At 41.4% G+C, this 23690-nt stretch overlaps 3 protein-coding genes and 1 long non-coding RNA gene across 4 annotated transcripts; 2 read left to right on the top strand and 2 right to left on the bottom strand.

The window, feature by feature from the left end:
* LOC136441422 (fatty acid-binding protein, liver-like) lies at positions 1–5126 on the top strand. Its single transcript, XM_066437706.1, has 4 exons — positions 1–608; positions 1848–2014; positions 3147–3260; positions 4769–5126. The coding sequence occupies exons 1-4, from the start codon at positions 524–526 to the stop codon at positions 4817–4819; spliced, it is 417 nt and encodes a 138-aa protein (XP_066293803.1). The 5' UTR covers positions 1–523; the 3' UTR covers positions 4820–5126.
* A 4955-nt stretch (positions 5127–10081) lies between these two features.
* On the top strand, positions 10082–12051 carry LOC136441431 (uncharacterized). Its single transcript, XR_010756883.1, has 2 exons — positions 10082–11090; positions 11263–12051. It is a non-coding gene; the product is annotated as an uncharacterized lncRNA (long non-coding RNA).
* Positions 12052–12658: 607 nt separating this feature from the next.
* On the bottom strand, positions 12659–13545 carry LOC136441954 (zinc finger protein 25-like). The gene is made up of 2 exons (XM_066438518.1): positions 12765–13545; positions 12659–12681 (listed from the first exon to the last, which is right to left on the bottom strand). The coding sequence occupies exons 1-2, from the start codon at positions 13543–13545 to the stop codon at positions 12659–12661; spliced, it is 804 nt and encodes a 267-aa protein (XP_066294615.1).
* A 4289-nt stretch (positions 13546–17834) lies between these two features.
* Positions 17835–23243, bottom strand: LOC136441400 (polycystin-2-like). Its single transcript, XM_066437679.1, has 11 exons — positions 23157–23243; positions 22203–22749; positions 21809–21959; positions 21254–21471; positions 20506–20680; positions 20232–20376; positions 19533–20014; positions 19169–19329; positions 18799–19053; positions 18487–18634; positions 17835–17995 (listed from the first exon to the last, which is right to left on the bottom strand). The coding sequence occupies exons 1-11, from the start codon at positions 23159–23161 to the stop codon at positions 17835–17837; spliced, it is 2448 nt and encodes an 815-aa protein (XP_066293776.1). The 5' UTR covers positions 23162–23243.
* Positions 23244–23690: the final 447 nt, after the last annotated feature.

Genomic DNA, 23690 nt, shown 5'->3' with positions numbered 1-23690 from the left:
GGGGCATTAATTGGGCACCGAAAACGTTATCCAGGAGGTTTTGTGTTGCGGGGATGTGTCTTAGCCCGGATTATTGCATGATCTGTTCTTTATCTATTCTAATCACCCCTGGGAAGCTGTTATGCTCGGCCCTAGAAACACGCCAAAACTTGGCTTAAATCAATTCTAGTTGGATTAGATTCTTTTAGATATACTATCTTTTTAAAACCCAGTCAATAGCCCTCTACTATTACTTAATCTAGATGAATGACAATGACAATACGCACATTTTTTATTATTTCTATACTGCATCTAGCGACTGATTATCTGAAAATCAAAGTAAGTCCTGGCCATATGTAAATTACCATTTGAGCATGCGTACTTAGATTACCACCCCCCCCCCGGGCTATTATTATATAAGGCCTGTGACACCTCGATACTTATTAATTACGCTCAACTGTGCGCATGCAGGAATAGTTGCTTAAGATCTTTAATCTTTCTTACTTCGTCAACGGAAAAAGGACTACACCCAAACCTGTGCACCATGCCGCTGGATTTGGAGACACTTTCTGGGACCTTCAAATTATGCAACAAGTCTGATAATCTCGTGCAACTCCTGCAGAAACTTGGTAAGATAACTTGTGCTTGTTTATCAGTCAAAGTGGCGTATTTGACAGAGAACCCAGAGAATCCTGGCCTCAAATATCCTGCCTTGTCATCGATGTTGTGCCCTTTGTAAAGCCCCCGTCACAAATAAGAAATTCAGCTCGGCCGACGTGTTGGCGAGCTTCAAATGTGCTTTTTCGGCCGAAGTACGGTTACGGTGTCGAATACGCGGGCTTCGGGCGATTTTTAGAAATAAAAATTGATCCAAATATTGGCCTTTTACCTGAGGTTAGTCGATACTGACTCCGTCCATGTCCAAGAGATGGTACCATTTCATGTTTTTTTTTAGTTTTTAGTGTTCGACCGGCGTCGCCCTAGATTTTCAATAGAAAATACGGTCGACGCTCGGGCGATTTTGAAATTCGGCGAGCTTCGGGCGATCTACAAAGTCGGCCGACGCTCGCATGAATTGTGACGCCGGCTTAAATGCACTTTATACGATTTTCCTCAGCCCAAGTGTAGCATTGGTACCTTAATTCCGTTGGTGAGGTAAAAGGCGTTGGAAGCAGAAGGGTATGCTCCGCATTCCTATATTGTGTTCCAGGGACAGTAGATAACAGCCCACTGTTCCAACGGCCTGAAAAAAGTTGACGGGACTACTTTTCCCTTTACTTTATAGCCAAAACACGAAGTTATTTATTAGAGTCTGACGTTCATAACTCAGAAAGAGATACATACATAAACTGAAAGAACAATGAATCAATTATTTTCTAGTAGGCAGGATAGAAGTTAAAACTCCACTGAACAATGTGGTTGATTCCGTAATTGCATGAGTAAGTGCAGAGCAGTGTTTATACCATCCTTCCAAGTGATAGAAATTGCAGTCGAAATGCAGATTCATGTTTGATAAAACAATAACTTGTTTTATGAAGTTACAAGAATATTTATCAATAAGTGACTTAGAAAAGGTAACGAGACACGCACCTCCAAATTTTCGATATCTGCTGTACATTTTGATCACGGAGTGACCTAGTCTCGCGAGAACACGAGACTAGGAAGATCGTCTTGCCTCACCCACCTCCTTGCGGAGCAGGGGTAAGTTGGACTTGGGTAGCTACCGACATCCCAGCACGTTCCTACTTGATCAGGACTGCCTCTTTGATCTTTCTGTGGGCCTTACGCGATTCTTGGTCTATGATCTCTATAATGTCCGGGATGGGGCCGTTAGTGACTCTATGCTTCCCTTTGTTCCGTGCTTTCAGGAGAACCGCCGCAGCTCATTGAGCACCTTGAAAGGGTTGAAATGCAGCTAGAAATCAAGGTGACTGGTAACAATTTTACCGCGAAGACTACTATGATGGGAATGGCAAGTGTGAACACCTACACACTCGGGGTGGAATGCGAGGAAAAGGGACTCCAAAACAGGAAGGTAAGGCGAGAGAGGGAGAGAAAGAAGGAGAGAGTGGGAGAGAGAGGGAGAGAGAGAGAGAGAGAGAGAGAGAGAGAGAGAGAGAGAGAGAGAGAGAGAGAGAGAGAGAGAGTGAGAGTGAGAGAGAGAGACAAAGAGATGATTTAGATAGATGAAAGTTGTTAAAGTTAAAATCCTCTCCGCGTCAGAACCCTCAACGCACCATACATGGATAATGCCTTTGCCACGTCCTTTGGTCACACATTTTTGTGTCGTCACTACATCAAAAGGCTTTTCCACTAGTAATATTTGTTTCTTTCTTTTTCTAAACCCCGTATATTTTCCCAAATACTGAAAGATATGTATCATTCTAAAGACTTCGCCGGGATCAAACTAGTAGGCACAGCGAACACTCTACCAACCAGGTCATTACACTGGTTCTATGGATGAAACTTTGCTGACTATTAATTCATTCCGGGTTTCATTAAGAAAAAAAGGAAATCATACAGATATTCGCTGTATAATGATCATATATTTCTTGTTCTTGAGGGTCATTCCAGGTCCTAAAATTTCATTTCATCAGGGCTATAACTAATCTCCCAGCAGATATCCAGGCCCGTTGGCAAGGCAATATTGCATACTATCTTTCTAACGGGAGATCTGTTACGAGATTAGACTAAAACAGCTCGTTTGACTCTCCAGGCGACACTCCAGTAATGGCGCGGGCGCAGAAGGCCCACTTTGAGCCTTTGGTAAATAGGTTTGGTACCCTTGGTAAAAGTAGCTGTAAAGGGGATTTTTTTAGGATATGTTGGATTTTTGAGCTGGATGTTACAGGTAAGGGTTTCTATCGTGTTGAAAAATCAGACTTAAATCCATGTCCTTAGGCAGTAGACGTTTGTTGTTTTTGTGTGATTATCAGGTTTAGAAGGAGGTCAAATGTCATTATTTGTAAACATGGCAGGATTCGTATGGGTTTTGCGGATTAGAAAGTTGAAATTATGCTCTAGATTGAAACTTTAGAGGTCTGACACCCCAGCCAATGCATGTTTTTATGAACTAAAACACAGGTAGGTGACTTTTGACAGCCTGTTTCTTACATGATTACCATGTAATAGATAGCAATTCTTAATTACTGTCTTGTGGTCTCCAGGTGACGTGCACCATCCAAGGGGACGCCCTGGTGAGCGACTATCCCAACCATGACGGGAAGGGACTGGTTGTCCGTAGATCCCGCCGCTTTCTTGACGACAACACCGTCCGCACGGTGAGACATATGAAGATTTGTCAACAACTTGTCGACTTTCCATTGCTGTACACAAACAAGTATTTCATTAGAGCCGACGTTATGCTGACTGTTTGTCACCTTCCCTATATCAATTCTATTCATTTATCTATTTATTTATTTATTTATTCATTCATTTATTTATTCATGTAAATTCTGACTGGTTCTAGCTAGATCACACTGCACCTAGGTCTCGCTGGTAACAGGCGTAAAGTATTTGTATTTTTCACATACAGAAGTAAAATACTTATTTCAAAATATGAACCGGATATGGTCTATCAAAGCATAGAAATCACACAATTCGGGCAATCATTGCAATCTACCCCCCCCCCCCTCTCCATCCTGTACATACCTCTTGAAGTTTGTACATGTTCTAATGGGACTAGTCCATTTTTGCAATGGGGGTGATTTCGGAATAGTCTATATCTATGTGGAGAATATATTTGGGGTCCAGATATTCACTTTAATGCTTTTATACCTCAAAGTACTAAGTCTTATACTTCAAGGCATCAATTATGTTTGCTAGCATGCTAGTTGAGTACATAGACATGGTACAAACTTCAGGGTTGTAAGTACAGTGGGGTTAAAAATGAAAATGCAATTTGTTTTTTACATTTTCATATTCAGATAGACCGTCCCCATATCTAAAGGTGCGTATTTCAGCAAAAAAACTGCACTTTTGTGAATAGTGCCTCCTCGCCGCAGTATGTCCCGTGGTAAGCACACACTAGAAGGCGTGGCACTATTTAAAATGTACAAAAGGTTTACGAAATTAATTTTTAAAAGCTTGCAAAAAAAAAGGTACACAATTCAGCCGATGGCTGTAAAGTACTTTTTTGGGGATAAAATTCACATCAATAAGGTATTATATCTTTCCGTTGTATATGATCCCTTTTTGGCCAAATCAAATAAACGAGACCATAGCATGGACGCTTAGGAGACTATTTCAAAGAAAATAAAAGTAAAGGTCTAAGCACATGTTTTAATTTACCCTGGTTTCAAAGTCCAGGTCATTTGTCTGAATTATCAAGGGCAGGTAGATGAAATAGTTTTGGGATAGAAAATTAATAAAGTTTACAAATTAATCAATTTTGCGACGTGAACGGATGAGGTGTTAATGAACTTTAAAAAAATCATAAACATAAGTACAGGTACAAAGTAGTAACAGAAGTTATCTTAATGCCACACCTTAACATAAACATAACGTTTATTACAAAATCAGGTTTCTCTCCCTTCATTTGGTGGCAGAGGTGAAGGGAGAGAAACGTTCAAAATCCCTGACACCCCTCCCCCACTCGACCCGAAATCTCTGCCTGGAGAATAACAAATAGACGCCTCGAGGTAGCCGTGCGAGCACCGGAATGCTCCCCCCCCCCCCTCGTACCCGGCACAAATTTGCAGTTTCGTGACCCGTCGGGACCACACCCCCAACGGGCACCGGCGTAATTGAGACCTAAGCATAACTAAGCGTAGTGTTGTTATTGTTCTAGGAATACAAAGTCGGCGATCTGGAGGGATGGTACGACTTCAAGAAGATCTAGATCTCGGCCGTGATCCAGCGAGCGATCCGGCACATTCCTGTGGATAGAATGCATTATTTCCGCCAGGCTTAAGCTTAGTCTCGTATATACGTACCAGAGATGTAAAACAAAAATTTTGCGAACCTGTTATTGGGCACTTTTTGTTATTGTGGGCAGGCAACGCGTCTGTGCATCTGCCATTTGGCACCAAGTATTTCATAAACATAGCCAGCCTGATACCCACATTGTTAAAGGAGTCCTAAACTCCAGAAGGCGGTGTTATTTTCCACTAGATTTTGTGTCAATGAATACATAATCAGTCAACTTTTTACAGAATTTTGCTCATGGTGAATTACATAAAGTGTGTCACTAAACCCTTGCAGATTCCCTAGATGTAAACATACATCCTTACTGGTTTGTTTGTTTGTTTTATTAAGATCTCCATTAGTGTACAACACTAATCTTCCTGGAGTCCGCCTAGTTAAATACAATTTTATCAATACAATAACAATAAAAATACAATTAAATCAAATACAGGAAGAATGAAAACAATTGTTAGATAGTAAATCATACAAAATCAAATATGATGAACTTAAAAATGAGCGGAGAGGTCAGAGGTCAACATAAAAAAACGTGAGTATTTTTGGCATTGATGAGGGGGGTTAAGTACAATAAAAAGGCCAATTGTTAATAAGATATGAAATAACACAAATCAAGACGAGTTTTTCTTAACTTACCTGACATTCGTTTTTTAATCTAACTTTTGCCAGGCCTTGTCAGGCACATTGTAATAAGCCATAGGCTGAGGTTGTTTAATTAAATTAATCAGAAAATAGAGGGTCACCTGGGGAATTCGGTAAAATACTGAATGCTTTTTGATGCGCACGGGACTAGCGGGTACTTTATCGTATACTTGTAAAAAGTATTCATTTTTACTTCCTAAAGTTATCATCTATTGGAAAAGAACTTCCCCCTCTGGACTCCTTTAACCCTATCCAGACTGAAGGGGGAGGGGGGGGGGGCTAAAAGTGCCCGCGCCAAATTTGACATATCGTATTTCTGCCGAACGATGTATGCTAGGACAACCAAACTTCGTGACTTTTCCTAAAATTTTGCTGGCAACAATTTCATAATAATGGTTTAAGTTTATCATTTTTTCATGTTGCCATGGCAACGGGTTTCTGAAAGACATTTAATGCAAAAATCATTAATTTTTTGAAAACAATGATATTTCTCGGATTTTCTTGAACAACTACACTAGTTTTCCTACATGTATAACATTACATGTAATTAGATGTAACTTTCCTGATTAAATATTCATAATTTATGCTAATTTGATGACGTAATCAGCCAAAATCCAAGATGGCGGACTATATCACTATTTCAGGTATCAGCAGGCTTTTTCGCCCTTAAAATCGTCAATACCTGACATTTTCTTTATCAGAAACATTTCGATTAACGTTTTTAGTCTCTTTTCAGTGTCCTTTTGGGTCATTTTGACGTCAACCAACTAACCATTGACGTTTTATGCCTTTGCATACCTTAAAATGAATAATACAAACCGTTTTGTTTAATCCCTTTAGATATTACGGGAATTCCCTATTTAGCCATAAAAATCACATCGATGACGTCATAATTACGTCATATTACGTCATAACGTCACCAAAATTACAGGAATTATGAAACTTGACGTGAATATCACTCCCTGCAAATTTGGTGATGATACATCATACCATTCGGAAATTATGAGGGGGGGGCAATCACCCCCCCCCCCCCAGTCCCAGATAACCCAAAAAAGCCCAGTCTGGATAGGGTTTAAGGGCATAAGACACCAAAAATACAACCCTTTTTTTATTATCTGAATTAAGAGTAGCATCATTCAAGGAATATAAACATTTAAAACAAATACACACCCTTCAGATGTTATTTAACATTGAACCATCAGAAACCATACTTCCATGGATCCAGGTCTTTATTCTTATCTGATCTTCTCACCAGGTAATTAGATTAATCAGCGACTAATTCCAAGCCATGACGTCATAATGACCACGGCAGCCGGTTCGGAACCTTACACCACGGCTTGCGAAAAATATTATTTTATGAGCAAACAGGGCTAAATTATCATGATAACATTCAATTAACAATAGCAATATCTATTTTGTTTGATTGTAAAGATAATGTCCTTTCTGAGCCGCAGTGCAAAGGTCCAAATCAGCTGTCATGTTCATTGTGACGTCATGACTGGGCAAGTCACTGATTAATGTAATTACCTGGTGTGAAGAATCAAAAGCTGGAGGTATGATGTTTTGATGGTTCGATGTTCAATATCATCCGAAGTGTAAATATTTTGTGAAAATGTCTATGTTATGTAACAATAGTATTATGTTTTATGTAATTTCAGGAAATTCTTAATTTTGATGTCGTTGGTGTCTTATGCCCTTTAAAAAACATGATCATACCATGTTCAGAACACTAGATATCAAAACCGGAATTTCCGTTGCAGTAGCTTATAATTCGCTATGGGGCTAAAAATCAAATCTTAACTAAATAAAAATCTAATCAAAGTCTAATCACTTGACTTGATTTGACTTGACTTGGAGGTCTCGTGAAGACCTACACACCTACCAAATATGAAGAAAATCCGTCCAGGCATTCTCGAGTGTACACCTTATCGTGTACAAGGACACACACACACACACACACACACACACACACACACACACACACACACACACACACACACACACACATACACACACACACACACACACACATACGCGCACACACACACATACACACACACACATACACACACACACACACGCACACAGACACACATACACACGCACGCACATACACACACATACATATACACACACACACACACATACACGCACATAAACACACACAGACACACACACACACACACACACACACGCACACACACACATACACACACACACATACACACACACAAACGCTGGCCAAAACATAACCTTTTCGACGAAAGTAATAATAGAAGAAATTGATTGATGAGTGAATGAGTGAGTTAATGGATGGATCATGAATAAATGTATTTTGTACACGGTACAGCCAAAGGTTAAAAACCTCCTTGCTGTGGCACATTGCAACAGCTATTAGACAACAATGCAACAAGTCTCATCTGCCCTTCATACCTTTAGAACTACAAATATTATTAATAACTTTGATACGTCATTGCCATGTATGGTAATTTGGTATTGCTCTTTGAATGAAATACAATATCTACAGCTTGGTATATAATGGGGAGGGGGTCTAATAATATAACCGTTATCATTACAAATAACATATAGTAGTCACTGAAACTACATTTCATATCACACAAGTTCAATATACTCTATTCCTCCAAATTTTAAACACTTCAAGTTTAGAATAATTATCAATGTACCAACATATAACATGGATAATCGCAAATAAGGAGAAATCAATATTACAGCATTTAACATTATATACATTTTAACACAATAATTTATAGGCTGCACTGAAAAAGAAAGACAACTGCTAGCATGCCTTAATCAAATTTAAAGAAAATAGGTTTGTTCAGAAATCTTAAAACCGCCTTAATCTTAACAATTTGTAGTAATTCTCACAAGCCAGGTTCCCCTTTGTTGTATATTTTGATGGTGTTTTAGATGCCGAATGGCGGTTATACCGGCTATATAGATATTTCCTTGTTGCAGACAATAAGTGCTCAAGATAGCTTTCTCTCAGATATGAGAGTAGGTGACAAATAGTCATGTATGTAGCGTTCTCTCACACATGTTTTCCTTACGGCATATATGCAAGGCTGGACACTCATTTTATAGCAGGAGTCGTCCTGTATTCCCTACACACCTAAAGTTTCACTGCACGAAATGGCTTTGGATCCTGACGTATCCTGACGTATCCTGATCCGAAAGAATCCGAACGGATCCGGGGCCGTATATTTCTCGGCAGGCTAATGGACATCCAAATATTGGGACTCAAGGTACCACTTGCATACTTGAGTTGTGTAAGTACGTACTTACACAAGTTGTGCAAGTGGTACCTTGGGTCCCAATATCTGGATGCGCATGAGCCTGCCAAGAAATATACGGTCCTGGATCCGTTCGGATTCTTTCGGATCTTAGGTTCCGGATCACGTCAGGATACTTCAGGATCCAAGGCCTTTTCGTGCGATGTTTATCATCAGCATCATTAGCTAGATGTCATACAACATCTGATTTCCGAACTGCTGAATACTCACACCGGTTACATTTGTGAAGAGCTTTGTACATTTTGCTTACAAACCAAGGGTTTCTTGCCGGTGTGACACTGCACGAAATGGCCACGTATCCTGACGGATCCGACGTATCCGGAATCGGGCCTCATGGCGTTTCCGAGCGAATCCGGAAAAATCCCAGTTCACTGCTCGGATACTGAAGTGCCCGCAGATCCGACCAATTCCGACGCCGTATTCTTCTGGATTCGTGATGCGCCTCGGATACCCGAAGATATTTGCGCGGATCCCTCGTTTTTTGATATTTGGAATGTTCGGATTGTTTGTATGTCGGTAGTTGCTTCGGATCCTGACGAATAAATACACACGGCACGGCATGATCTCATTTCCTGACGAATCCAGCAGATCCGGAATTGCGCATCATAGCAGATACGGAACGTTTCCGATTGGATCCGATGCACCTCAGATCAGACAATTCCGGCGCCGTATACGTCTGGATCCTTCATACGTTTCGGGTACAGATACGGAACGTTTCCGAGCAAATTCAGACAATAACCAGGTACACCTCAGATCCGGCAATTCCGACGCCGTATACGTCTGGATCCGTGATGCGCGTCGGATACCTAAGGATATTTGCGCGGATCCTTCGTTTCTAGATATTTGTCAATATGACAGAGATGTTCGGATTGTTTGTCGGTAGTTGCTTCGGATCCTGACCAAAAAATACACACTGCACGGCACGCGGCATGATCTCAGATCCTGACGAATCCAACAGATCCGGAATTGCGCATCATAGCAGATACGGAACGTTTCCGATTGGATCCGATGCACCTCAGATCCGACAATTCCCGCGCCGTATACGTCTGGATCCTTCATATGTTTCGGGTACAGATACGGAACGTTTCCGAGCAAATTCAGACAAATACCAGGAACACCTCAGATCCAGCAATTCTGATGCCGTATACGTCTGGATACGTTTCGGGTACAGATACAAAATCTACTCGGATCTTTCATTTTTTTATGTATTTGCCAATACGTTAGAAGTTCAGATTTGCCAATATGTTAGAAGTCATGAGCTGTCTCGGATCCTGACGTGTACGGAACACGGATTCGTGTCGGATATCCAAATTACCCACAAGACACTTCTGGGCGCGATAAACGTTAACGGTTTTCTTTCGGTTAACAGCACAGACAAGAACGGCGTTTCATCACCTTCTGTGCTTAACATGGCATCGCCAGAGTCTACCATGGTCGACCAGTGATTTTGAGTGGCTTGAGAGTCGAAGGGAATTCGGTGTAAACTCAAACGCTCGGAATTGCGACGTTGTCTTCTTCGTGCATGCAATATTCGTCGCCCCCCTCCCCCCTTGTAAACGCTGGTATGGAGTTGATTCATCATTTTGAGGGACTGCCCTTTGGTAAGTACAAATTGAAAAATTCCCGTTTCTAACTAGTTTTGACGTCAGTTATCCTCCTATTGTGGCTTGACATATCATCGCATTCGCATGACCATAAGAATTCTCCAGCCGACCTGGCCTTTTACGGCGTTAGGATCTAGGAAATTTAAAATTTCAATTTGTTAATTCTTGCCAATGGTCAGCAGACATGTGTGTCTGGTTAACGTTTCAGATACAAAATAGCAAGCAGTGGAGGGAAAGATAATTAAAGATATGGAAGGGAAGAAAATGTCATAAGTATTTGTCCCACAAAGATCCCACAGTTTGTGGATAGTGAACTAGAACTTATAAGGAGGCAGTAGTGTGCCTCAGTGATTATTTCATTCAGTTATAGCTGTGCATGTTTGATCAATATCATATTCAAGTTATAGATGTAAGTTTTACGTAGTCAATTCAACGATGCCCAGATTCATTTTTTTACACATGCGAGTATGTGATATGTTTAATATTTGTCATTGTTTCCATTTATATATATATATCCAGTACAGCATCGGCAGATACTTCCTTCACAAATGCAGCACATATTGTGAGGACCTTGGCTGGGAACAAAGCAATCAACTGTCAGATGCTCAGCTGCTGAGTACCTCAGGCTCCTTTGGTAAGTCCATCATCGGTACACTTCAATGTTAGCTGAGAGAGGCATGATGGATATCCATTGTCCCGTGTTTTTTGTAGCTGCTGTGATGAAACGAAGCCCATGTCAAAATCATGTGACATGTTCCTTAAATACGTGAATTGATATTTATTCATCATTTGGTTTTATCATATAGGAACTGGTTCATCACAAGATGGACTCCAAGCTGAGTCCAACATGCAGATACAGAAGAAATCAGCCTTGCCTGTCCCTTACCAAGAGTGCATGGAAGAAGTGAACTCAGATGTAGTCAGAGAATGGGGAGAGGACGATTATACACATGCAGTTCCACGGCATATGCTACTTACGTTTAAAATGTGGCGTGTCATCATGGGAGTTCTTCAGACAGTATAATGTTACTTTCTATTTTCAACCTCTGTATTTGAAATAATTGTATCTGATGGCTTTTAGACGAAGCGCTGGCCACAAATAAGGCTTTTATTACTTTAGTGGAATATTTAGAACATGTAGATAATTTTGGTCCAAGGGCACTATACAGTAGTAAATATTACCACAATGTTGTGATGGTGTTAATTGTAATACATTTCATAATTTTTCAGAACATTGTGCTTGCACAACCCCAATTTACCGACATTAACCTGCATATGCAGTGGTGCTTTGAGTATGTGGATGTCCCTCAGCCTGTCTCAAATGAAATGGATCATTTAGCCACATAGTACTTCCGTATTGTATTGTATTTGATAGTTATTGAACTTAGAAATACATTATGTTGAGATATGAAATGATACATATGTTACATACAGGCTTTCCCAAACTTCCTGTCATTCAAAATGATGTTTTGGGTATAGTTAAATTAGGAATGCAAGCACTTAGTCGGATCCGTTACGGATTCGTTGTTGGGTCCACCTGTATCCGTCAGTATTCACCATTTTCTTCAAAATACAGAAAAATCCCTGTAGGCATCCGTCAGGATCTGTGGCATTTCCGTACAGTGTACGGCTCCGTATTCGTCGAAAATCCCTTACTTTCGGATTCTTCAGGAAATATTCCATATACCGGTGCGGAAATAGTCGGATACGTTACACGAATCCGCATGTATCCGTCAGTATCCGCCAAAAATACAAAAAAATTCCTGTTCGTATCCGTCAGGATCGGTGGCATTTCCGTACAGTGTACGGCTCCGTATTCGTCGAAAATCCCTTACTTTCGGATTCTTCAGGAAATATTCCATATACCGGTGCGGAAATAGTCGGATACGTTACACGAATCCGCATGTATCCGTCAGTATCCGCCAAAAATACAGAAAAATTCCTGTTCGTATCCGTCAGGATCGGTGGCATTTCCGTACAGTGTACGGCTCCGTATTCGTCGAAAATCCCTTACTTTCGGATTCTTCAGGAAATATTCCATATACCGGTGCGGAAATAGTCGGATACCTTACACGAATCCGCATGTATCCGTCAGTATCCGTTAGTATCCGACAAAAATACAGAAAAATCCCGGTACGTATACGCCGGGAAACGAGGCCATTTCGTGCAGTGTGAATTCTCATATGTCGGCATAAGGCAGGCTTATTGGCCGTTCTGAACCCACACTTTCCGCACATGTAAGGGTTCTCATTAGCATGTTTAGCTCGATGGCTTTCCAAGGTAGATTTCTGTGCAGCAGAATATTCACACTCTGACTGGTCACACTTGTAGGGCCTTTCACCTGTATGGGTTCTCATATGTTCAGATAAGTGAGACTTCTGCGCTGTCCCGTACCCGCACTCCTCGCACATGTAGGGTTTCTCAATAGTGTGTTTTGCTCGATGGAGGTTAAAGGTGGATGTCTGTGCAGCAGAATAATCACACTGGTCACACTTGTAAGGTTTTTCACCGGTATGGATTCGCATATGTCTAGATAAGGTGGATTTGTAATTTGTCCTGTACCCACATTCTCCAGACATGAAGGGTTTGTCAGCTCTGTGTTTGGCTAAATGGCCGTTCAATGTGGACCTCTGTGCAGCAGAATAATCACACCGGTCGCACTTGTAGGGTTTTTCACCTGTATGAGTTCTCATATGCTGTAATAAGAAAGAGTTATGAGTTGTCCTGTACCCGCACTCCCCGCACATGTAGGGTTTCTCCCCAGTGTGTTTAACTGATTGATGACGGGTTAAAGTGGATTTCGTTGCAGCAGAATAATCACATTGGTCACATTTGTATGGTTTTTCACCGGTATGGGTTCTCATATGATGCAATAAGCTATACTTATGAGCTGTCCTGTGACCACATTCCTCACACTTGTAAGGTTTCTTATTGGTATGTGTTCCCGACTGATTGCCCTGCCTTTTTTTGCTTCCTGTCTGTTGGTCGTTTGCGTTGTGTGTATCCCTGCCCCATAAAACATCGTCAGGAGACCCATCACAGAATCTTTGAGAAACAGCAATAGGAGACCATTCACCTGCCTCTTCCATTTCTTATCTAATGCACGGAAATATTAGAAAAAGTATGAAACACATCAACGATGAAAAAAGATATCAGAGGAGAATTTTTTTCTCAAACCAAAAATGCGATATATGCATACACCATTAATTTAGAAAAAAGATTTTGACAAATACCAAAAAGGCGAACATTTGTGAGCACTGAATACACCATCTTTACTTTAATAAACGATGTTGTCGTTCCCTGAATGATCCAGTTTTTGGTCCATTCTGAGCAAAATTTGCCCGGGGAAATAAATCATGTAGAAAGTAAGCAATGAAATTAATCGTAAATATGCATTGCACTCTACTGCGCAACTCATTTGGAGGTCCCTCCCCTCTAATATATAGTTAAAAGAAGCCGCCTCCAACAGTCGCCATGGCAAATATACAGGCTCAAAACTGACGTTTTTCTCTACTATCCACCACAGTTAACGCCTCGCTGACATGTACAAAATAATCTCTAGGATTTACCAAGTACTGTGAGGCAGCAATTACCACGTATTTTCATAGTTTGGTATTAGGGTATACCTTTTGTAATGGAACATTCCATACTCATATGTACGGAAAGAGGGCGGAGCTTCCATGTAAGACATCACGAAATCGCCGGCAAATGCACCCGGATACACGGCGACATGCCGACCTGCGTGCCGATATACCGGCGCTAAGAACGTCCCTTGCTCGCACGTAAATGTTGCCCGACTTGTGTGGGTCCACATCACGAAATCGCAGGCGAATGCACCCAGACACACGGCAACATGCCGACCTGCGTGCCGATTACCAGCGCTACAAACGTCCCATGCTCCCACGTAAATGTTTCTCGACTTGTGTGTGTCGACTTGTTCTTCGGGGCAGACGAAGCTCTCTTCCGCCTAAGTCGAATTTGGCACCCGATGGTAGAGGAGGTCACTATTCTAAGACGAGAGAAGGAATAGGCAGCGCTACTCTAAGACTTGTGGCATAAGTGGTACACGGTGGTATAGGTGGTTTTCATACTTAGACGAGTGAAGGAATAGGCAGCGCTACTCTAAGGTTTGTGGTATAAGTGGTACACGGTGGTACACGGTGGTTTTCATTATATACCACCGTGTACCACTTATGGCTTGTGGTATAAGTGGTACACGGTGGCATAGGTAGTTTTCATACTTAGACGAGTGAAGGAATAGGCAGTGTTGCTCTAAGGTTTGTGGTATAAGTGGTACACGGTGGTATAGGTGGTTTTCATACTGAGACGAGCGAAGGAATAGGCATTGCTACTCTAAGGATTGTGGTATAAGTGGTACACGGTGGTATAGGTGGTTTTCATACTCAGACGAGTGAAGGAATAGACAGCGCTACACTAAGGCTTGTGGTATGAGTGGTACGCCGTGGTATAGGTGGTTTTCATACTGAGACGAGTGAAGGAATAGGCATCGCTACTCTAAGGCTGGTATATGATGAAAACCACCTATACCACCATGTACCACTTATACCACAAGCCTTAGAGTAACGCTGCCTATTCCTTCACTCGTCTAAGTATGAAAACCACCTATACCACCGTGTACCACTTATACCACAAACCTTAGAGTAGCGCTGCCTATTCCTTCACTCGTCTAAGTATGAAAACCACCTATACCGCCGTGTACCACTTATACCACAACCCTTAGAGTAGCGATGCCTATTCCTTCGCTCGTCTCAGTATGAAAACCACCTATACCACCGTGTACCACTTATACCACAAGCCTTAGAGTAGCGCTTCCAAATTCGACTTAGGCGGAAGAGAGCTCCGTCTGCCCCGAAGAAGTCGGGAAACATTTACGTGCGAGCATGGGACGTTCGTATCGCCGGTAATCGGCACGCAGGTCGGCATGTCGCCGTGTGCCTGGGTGCATTCGCCTGCGATTTCGTGATGTGGATCCACACAAGTCGGGCAACATTTACGTGCGAGCAAGGGACGTTCGTAGCGCCGGTAATCGGCACGCAGGTCGGCATGTCACCGTGTATCCGGGTGCTTTCGCCGGCGATTTCGTGATGTCTTACATGGAAGCTCCGCCCTCCAGTATCAGCCTCCTCCACTTTCTCCTGTCTACATATCGATGTATTCGGTCTGGATAACAATGATATTTGCAGTAAAGTTTTACGCTGGACTGCATCTGATTGCGAAATAATTAGCACCTCATGTCTTTATCCTATCTTGACTGCTCATGTTGATGACAATGAAACTAAAGATCGCGCCTGTTTTTGTGTTTTATTTTCACTAAAAATAAATTCATTCCAAATTTACTAGTTTGTAGTTTTATTCTACGTTGTTAAAATTCTCCTTATTTAGCGAATGTTTTCCAACATCAGCCTGAGGCTAGGTAGATGTAGTTCTTTCCTAACATATAACGACAATCTTCGAATGTATTCTTTGAAGACAATAGAGCAGAGTAATATTGACTGTCATATCATCTTTAATCCACCTTCGCAAGGGGCACAAGTACTTAATTTTATGAATGAAATACTATTGATACGAGCTTACTGTGATTTTATGAATGAAATACTATTGATACGAGATTAGTGTGATTTTATGAATGAAATACTATTGAGACGAGATTACTGTCAGAAGATTATTGTATCTTCCTGAACAATGCATATTATTTACAGCATAATTTATATAATATGTTACCATATCGTTATTATATGCAGGACATGGAGTGTAAGTTTTTTAGCCATTAGGCGTAAGCTGGTGTGTTACGCCTAATGGCGGTTATACCGGCTATATAGATACAGATACAGATACAGGCTCCTAAAGCAGGTTTAGTCAGATTCGTTACCAACTATAGGTTAGCCTAGACTGTAAGTGTTCACATTTAGAATATTTACATCATTTATTTTTTTTTTAATTTTTTTTTTCAAACTTTATTAAACATAACAATAAATAAAAATACATGGGAAATCCTAACTTATTGTAGTGTTGATTAAAATTACAATGATGGTTTTAAGTATTGTAATTGCTTATCTATTTCTATGATGTTCTTAAGTTGGTTTTTAAAGGGGGCAAAATTTGATTTGACATTTTGAACAAAACATAAATATACACAGTACTTAGCAATAAGAATACAAAGTGCAAGTGTTTTAACATGGCGACAACCTTCAATTATACCATATATGATCATCTTTTCATTTAGGACCAGGTCCTGTTTGGTGCAACGTTTCCACCAGATACAGAAATGTTTCCAAAATTTTTCAACGTATTTGCAATACAATAATAAATGTTCAATCGTTACATTGATCAGATTCCATTAGATTTGTTTTTCTTAACCAACTGTTTGTAGCTAGGTAATAGTAAATTTACATCATTCATAGTTCACATCATAATTGGATCCGGAGTCACGTACAATCAGAATAGTTATGCCGAGGCCTTGAGATCATCTTAGCCTAGTTCGTAAGCTATTGGCTCAAGAATCAGGTTGAGACAAGACTAAGACTTGGTACCAAACATTGTTTAGCCTAGACTGCAATGGCAATTACAATATTAACACTAATCATAACGTGATCACATCTACGATTGAAAAGAATCAAAACATTCACATAAAGTGCCTTTACAATTGCCCTTATATAAAGCAGAAAAGTTGATCCTAGTTCGTCAGCCATGGGCTTGATTTGGTACAAACAATGGGTTAGCCTGGGCCGAAAGGATAATTACAATATCAAAATCATTAGCTGGTCACACCATGATCATATCTGCAATCTGCAATCAAACAGAATAGGAAGATTCATAAAAAATACCCTTGATATCAAATATTTCATCCTAGTTGTTTTAGCTCATTAGCTCATGAAGCAGGTTACAAGATTAAGGTCAGGGGCAAAACGTAGGTTAGCCTAGACTGTACTATTATTAGGGCAATCACAATATCTACATTGGTAGTTGTTCACGCCATAATTACACGTGCGATTAAAGATGGATTTAAGATTCTTATCTATAACTTTGATTAAGATGAAATGATAAAAGATGACAATCGATTTTAAACTTAAGAGTAACACTATACCTTATAAATACATGCATAAATTCAATAATGTGGATCCAATACAAAACGATGAGCTTTGTATTGCAGAACTTCATTTATACATTCAACACCTTCTCTCATACCTTCTCTCACTAAAATTTACAACATACCTGTTAAAATGTCTTAGTTAGAATATCTCAGATGAAACGTTTAAATCAGTTGAGGTGGAACCTCGCTTGTTGAAATAGTTTAGTATCTATCGCATGACAGCCTTCACTGATACGTCAAGCTAGCCAAATTGATCGAGATTGGAGTTTACACGAGATCTCGCGAAGTGCCTGGTTGAACGTGAGTCAGTTGACGCTTCTTGCACTCAAACTTGTACATCAGGTCAGTCACCCTGTCCACTTCCTGCAGTACCGTATCCGTCCGCTGGAGGGTTTCGTCCATAAAATGGTCAGGAAGTTGGGCTTGATCTACAGAAACGACAAAATGTTTGGGGTGTAAAGTATACATTTCTCATATGTAATGCTAAACAGAACACAGTATTTGGGTAAAAGGCTACGCTAAAGTTTCTTGATCAATTGGGTTTGCAAGGGTTATTTGATAGCAAATTTTGGAATATTTCATTTCATAGCTATCCACCTTGAAGCAGACCACTCAACGCAACGTTTAGGAGACCTCATCAAGTATCAAATAAGTATCAACCTGTTGGTATCACAGAAATGACTAACTACTATCTATGCTGACTAACAGTAGTATTAGTACTATCTGTACATCCAGTTAAACGTTGCCATTGGAAGAATAAATTCGAGGTTTAAGGAAATAAGAAATGCCAAGAGCTGGCGAGACTGTGAGACATAGGTGACTGACATACTAAAAAAACTCCTTCTTTTTTGTTTTTGCCTCAAAATACTTACGATACCTTCAAAAGAGACAAAAAGGCCACAGACAAAAGTTACGTTACCGTCAATGTATTCTGACTTATGACGCATGCCCAGAAGACTCCTGAAGGAGTTCCAGAAGTAATCTCCCATCGCCATGTCCACGCCGATGTCGTCAGACGTCTCACAATAGCTCATCCAGTTACAGAGCATGCCGACTCCCAGATTCATCTGTAGGAAACATATACAGACGTTTTTTAACTACATAATGCTCTTTAAGACAGGTTGTTGGAGCTGAAGCTGAAACACTTACTAGATGCAATATTTTTTATGGCTGGTGGTATATATATACTTTTAGCCAAAAGGCAGAATGAAAAAAAATGTTTTTGTCTGACCAGGTAGAAGGTGAAGAGCATGATGAATGTGGAATAATACAGAGGTCCCATGACACGATCCGCTGCCTTCATGTCGTCCGCAAAGACACCGACGAACGGCCTCCCCAAGCCCATCTCAAACAGCACGTACGACGTTTTCTTAAAGCCGGAGAAGCTCTCCATGTTTTTGCCGAATATCAGGATCCCGCTGAAGCCGTAGGCCACTATAACAACCAGCATGTACACCGCAAACGCAAAGGCTTCCCCGTATATCAGCTAGTGTAAGCGAAAAAAACAACTACTTATTTTTGTTTTACAAATTATTGGAACAACAGAATTGACTACAACGTTGACAGCTAAGGTAGAAATATGGAAGATGAGTTCTACGTACACGAGGCAGAGCGTAGACGGTAGCGACACCCCTGGAGAAGTTGAGAACCCGGAGGATGCTGCAGGTGCTGATGAAGATGGAGAAGGACAGGACCTCCTTGAAAGTTGCGTCCCATTGGCTGGCGGTACTAAAGTCCACAAACTCATTAATGCGGAACAGTCCTGTAACAAATTCCACATGTAAGTAAAAACGTTACTTTTAATGTCTCTTGGTATCTCGACAATTTCTAAACTTGACCAGTAAACACCAAGTGGAACAGCATATGATATATTTCACATATGCAAAAGGCGGTTTCGTAGTTTGCCTTAACAGATCTGATTTCTCCCAAATGTCAAAACTGTTAGGATACTTTGTTACCAAGTACCTTTTGCCTGTTCCATGTCACCCAATGCAGCAGCTGCCTTGATATACCGAAGTGCGAATGTCACAATGACGGCTGTCGACAAGCCAATGTTGCACAGGATCAAGATGTTCCAGAAACTGCCGAAGTACAGACGGCCGCTCTTCCGTATGTTCCAAATCTCATTCAGAACGTTGTAGATGAAGAAAAGAACGAACAAGATGTGGAAAAGCATCTGGACGAAGTCGTCAGCTGTTTGGTACTGGAACAGCCGGAAGGTTTCGATACTGGGCTGTAGATAAGCAGCGCCCCCTGGGATGTACTGCAGCCTGAACACCACGGTGCTGAACAGCTTCACGTCAGGGTGGTAGAAGTTGATCCGGAGGATGAGAGTGTCTGAAACCATCAGGATCCAGTTGGTTTGTTTGAGGAATTCTATCACTGCAGCAGCCTGACCAGCATCTCGTGGCAGGTCTACTGTGGTGTAGCACGCCGAAGTCCCGTTTCTGAAACACAATTACAGTACTTTACTATGCAAGCTGAAAGGTAGATAAACAAATCAAAGCAGTATTACAAATCCCAATGACAAAATCCACAGGTTATAAAACTGATTAATAAAAATCCATGATAGAATTTGCGTATATCTTCTCTGTCTACTGTACATAAGCAAAACTTGCCAAGACGTCATCAGTATCAAATACTGCAAATATGTCGTTGATATACCTAAAGTCGTCGACAATACTGGTAGTTCCGTTGTGCGAACAGCTTCGTCCACTCTCTCGGCCAAGAGCTTCGTTTTGTAGATACATAAACAGCTCAGGATAGAGCCTTTGGTTACTGTGTTCGAGGTCTATGTCTATTGGGCTCCCTGGAATTGAATGGAGGTCCAAATAAAAACTTATTTTATAATAACGAGAAGAACAAATAGTTATTGACCAGTCTTAAAAATCAAAAGAAACACAAAACAAAAGCTTTGGGATCCGCAATGCTTTGTCACCTGGATACTTGGTGGTTCTCTCCAGGCGAACAGGACCGATCCGGAATGCGTTTGTTCCGACCGGAAACTGTTTGTCCAGCCACCTCAGCTTCTGCCCGCTGTATCCGCGCTCCGGGTGAAGGGACGGCATCAGTTCAGACGACAGCCACTCCCAAGCATCGTCTACTGTGGTGACCTGCAGAAGGGAAATTAATTACAGTATTTTAGTGCACAGATTCCAGAGAAGACAACATAAAAATTAAGCGGCAATTTGTCTCTAAGTTTGTACAACTTGCTTATAGACCGATAGTTGTTCGGAATGTCAATGAAAGTAATCATAATGAAAAATTGAACTGTTCTCCGTCTCAAGAAAATTTAATCTCTTAATTTTTCAACAAAAACACTCGGTCTTCATCTGGTATCTGACCCAAGTGCCGTATACACGTGATTACGCGCGAGTGACGTGAATACCGGGTCAAAGTTTGTCGGAAGTCGGCAGCGCCCCCCGTCCCGGTTGAGAGAATATTGGTGTGCTCTGACTTTGACCCAGTGCTGATGTCACACGTGAGTAATCACATGTCTACAACACTTGGGTCAGTCAGCTGATGAAGATCAAGTGGTCGAAAATTCCGCTGAGTCAGTTTTCTTGAGTTGGAGAACAGTTGGATTTTCCATTATGTAATTTACAAGCTGAGAAGAAATCTCATGCTAGTAAAGTGATCTTATTGGAGGGTCCTGTAGCTTAAGACGGACAGTTTTCTAATCATACCTCCTTATATCCGGAAAGCAGGCTGTTCTCCAGCGAGGTCCTGACGTAGTAGGCGTGTCTGTCGAAGCCTAGAACCCCGATGTAGAAGGCATTTCCAGTGAAGATCAGCAGAAACACTAGGACAACCAGGATGCTTCTACCTTTAGTCATCTTCTCGGTCCAGTTCGGGTCATGGTCGGTTTTCTTCGGTGCTGGTGGTAAAACCCTCCGAGCAGGAACTTATTCGGAAATACAGAACACCAATGCCGTTGGTTTTTTTGAGATACTACAAACAAAAAATCTCAACCTTACAGTAAAGGTGACCAAGTAGCCATTCTGAGCTTCTTTTAACCAACTAAACACATCATACACAGCCTTTGTGGAAAAACAGCTTTAATGGCGGTATTTCAGTTGATTAGTAAAACCGTCATCAAGAATCTTCTTCGTGTCAAATAGTTACAAAACATGTCATAATCCTTGCATTCTTTGTGAAACAAAACAAAGGCGTCCAGTGACTGGCATCTGTGGTCGTAGCTGTCTACTGTGGCCATACATGTGGAAGTTGTGGAGACTTACCATCATAATCCTTGCTCTTCTTATGAATAACACCGATTGGAGAACGTTGTTGGTCCGATGATTTCGTCCCCAAAACTCCCCGAACACAAGCTGTCACAGACCACACAATGGGTCCGATGATGGCTGCCTTGGTGTAGGCTATCAGAAAAATCTGCAAATGCGTACATTGGTTAAGTCACAAGCTCGCCTGTACATGCGGTTATGAAAGACCAAATTTGGAAAGTTATCTACGAAGTTCTGCAGCATGCATTGCCAAGAGATGGTCAAAACCCTCATTTTGAAAGTTTGTCTATATATAGTAGTACATTCAAGTTGTTTTTTATGAGGGCCGCATATCCCTGAAAGTAACTGACGCCATTACATCTAGGCAAAGGAAAATGCAAAACAATCCAACCTCAACAGGCTCCAGTAGGAATGTAGAGAACAGGAATGTCAGAACGAATTCCTTCAGCCAGGCCTGGCTTCTCTCAGTTCCAAACTGCAGACTGTACATGATCACGAAGAAGCTGCTGCTGACAGACGTCAGGATGGCGAGGATCCACGCCACCGTCTTGTACGGAAATCGGCAGCTGGATGGAGATGTCGCCGTTTTCATCAGTTTTGAGGGAATGTGATCTTCCAACGGGGACTGCTTGCGAAACATGGGCACAAGGATGGCGTAAACTGGCAGAAACACTGTGAACGATGTTGCTGCAGTACCAATCAGTTCCGAAAGACGGAGAGTGGTGACGCTAGCGTCGAACAAAGTGACCTCGTGTGCACCCAGTTTAAACGCGTACCACATGGCGCTGCCCACCATCCACAGGGTGGTCTGGGTCAGGCAGCAGACCAGGCGCTGCGACCGGCTGAAGTGTCTCACACCGGAGTTACACACGGCTGACAGGAGCAGATGGTCGTCGTACAGAAGGTACGAAAACGTCGGCAGGGCGTATTCGGACATCCTAAGGTAAATAAGACGACATATCTCAAAGGAAACCAGAGAGAACTGCTTCTATTGCATAATATATTGTCTGGTTTTCGACCCGTTACTTGGTCAGAATATGTTATAACATGTTTAAAGACAAGTATCGTAGTAGCGTTATTGTTGGTGCAGATTAATGCAGTGTCATTCCTACTTAAGATTATTGTCCAATCCCATCTTTAGTTTTTTTACCATGACATGTATTGGCTGCATCCTTCAATGCCTACGAATCACAATTTCAAATGGTTTATACACACTCAATCACTCAGTCAGTCACTCAATCACTCACTCACTCACTCACCCACTCAGTCAGTCACTCACTCACCAACTCACTCACTCAAGTCCACAACGTAAAATGTAGGGCAGGTGAAAACCTGCGGGACCTACCGCATTTCTCCATCAGGAGCTGCCTGCAAGGTCCTTATTGTTCTACCGTCTCCTTTGTTAGATGACAGCCAGGTATAACACGGGAAACAGCAACTGTGGACAAAAAAACAGGCATCAATTTTACTCATGATCTCAAATCTGTTATGAGCAGGCGAAGCTCAGTCCAACATCTACTTTCAAAAATGTTCATCTAAGATTTAGAAACACTGCTTGAACAGACAGATTTCCGCGTTGAAAACCTGTGTATACCTGCTAGGAAATTCCTAATTTTCACGGGTTTCAATGAGTTCCCACAGTGAAAATGCGATGTGTCCCTTTTGGGGAACCTATGCACATCTGTGTAAACGGACCATTTGCGTGTACACTTTGTGTCCTTCGATGAAAACCTGTGCGCACAAGTGTGTAAACCTGTGGACATGTGTGGAAATTACATGTGTCGGCCTTTGTGTGCCAACGAGTGGTGCATAATTTAGCAACTATTATCGCGTAATTATCACCTAATTATCTCCCCAGTTGGTCTAACCACGCGGCCCG

The sequence above is a fragment of the Branchiostoma lanceolatum genome, chromosome 9 (assembly GCF_035083965.1).
Source record: "Branchiostoma lanceolatum isolate klBraLanc5 chromosome 9, klBraLanc5.hap2, whole genome shotgun sequence".
NCBI classification, from domain to species: Eukaryota; Metazoa; Chordata; class Leptocardii; order Amphioxiformes; family Branchiostomatidae; genus Branchiostoma; species Branchiostoma lanceolatum.
This window is presented reverse-complemented; position numbering and strand designations above follow the sequence as displayed.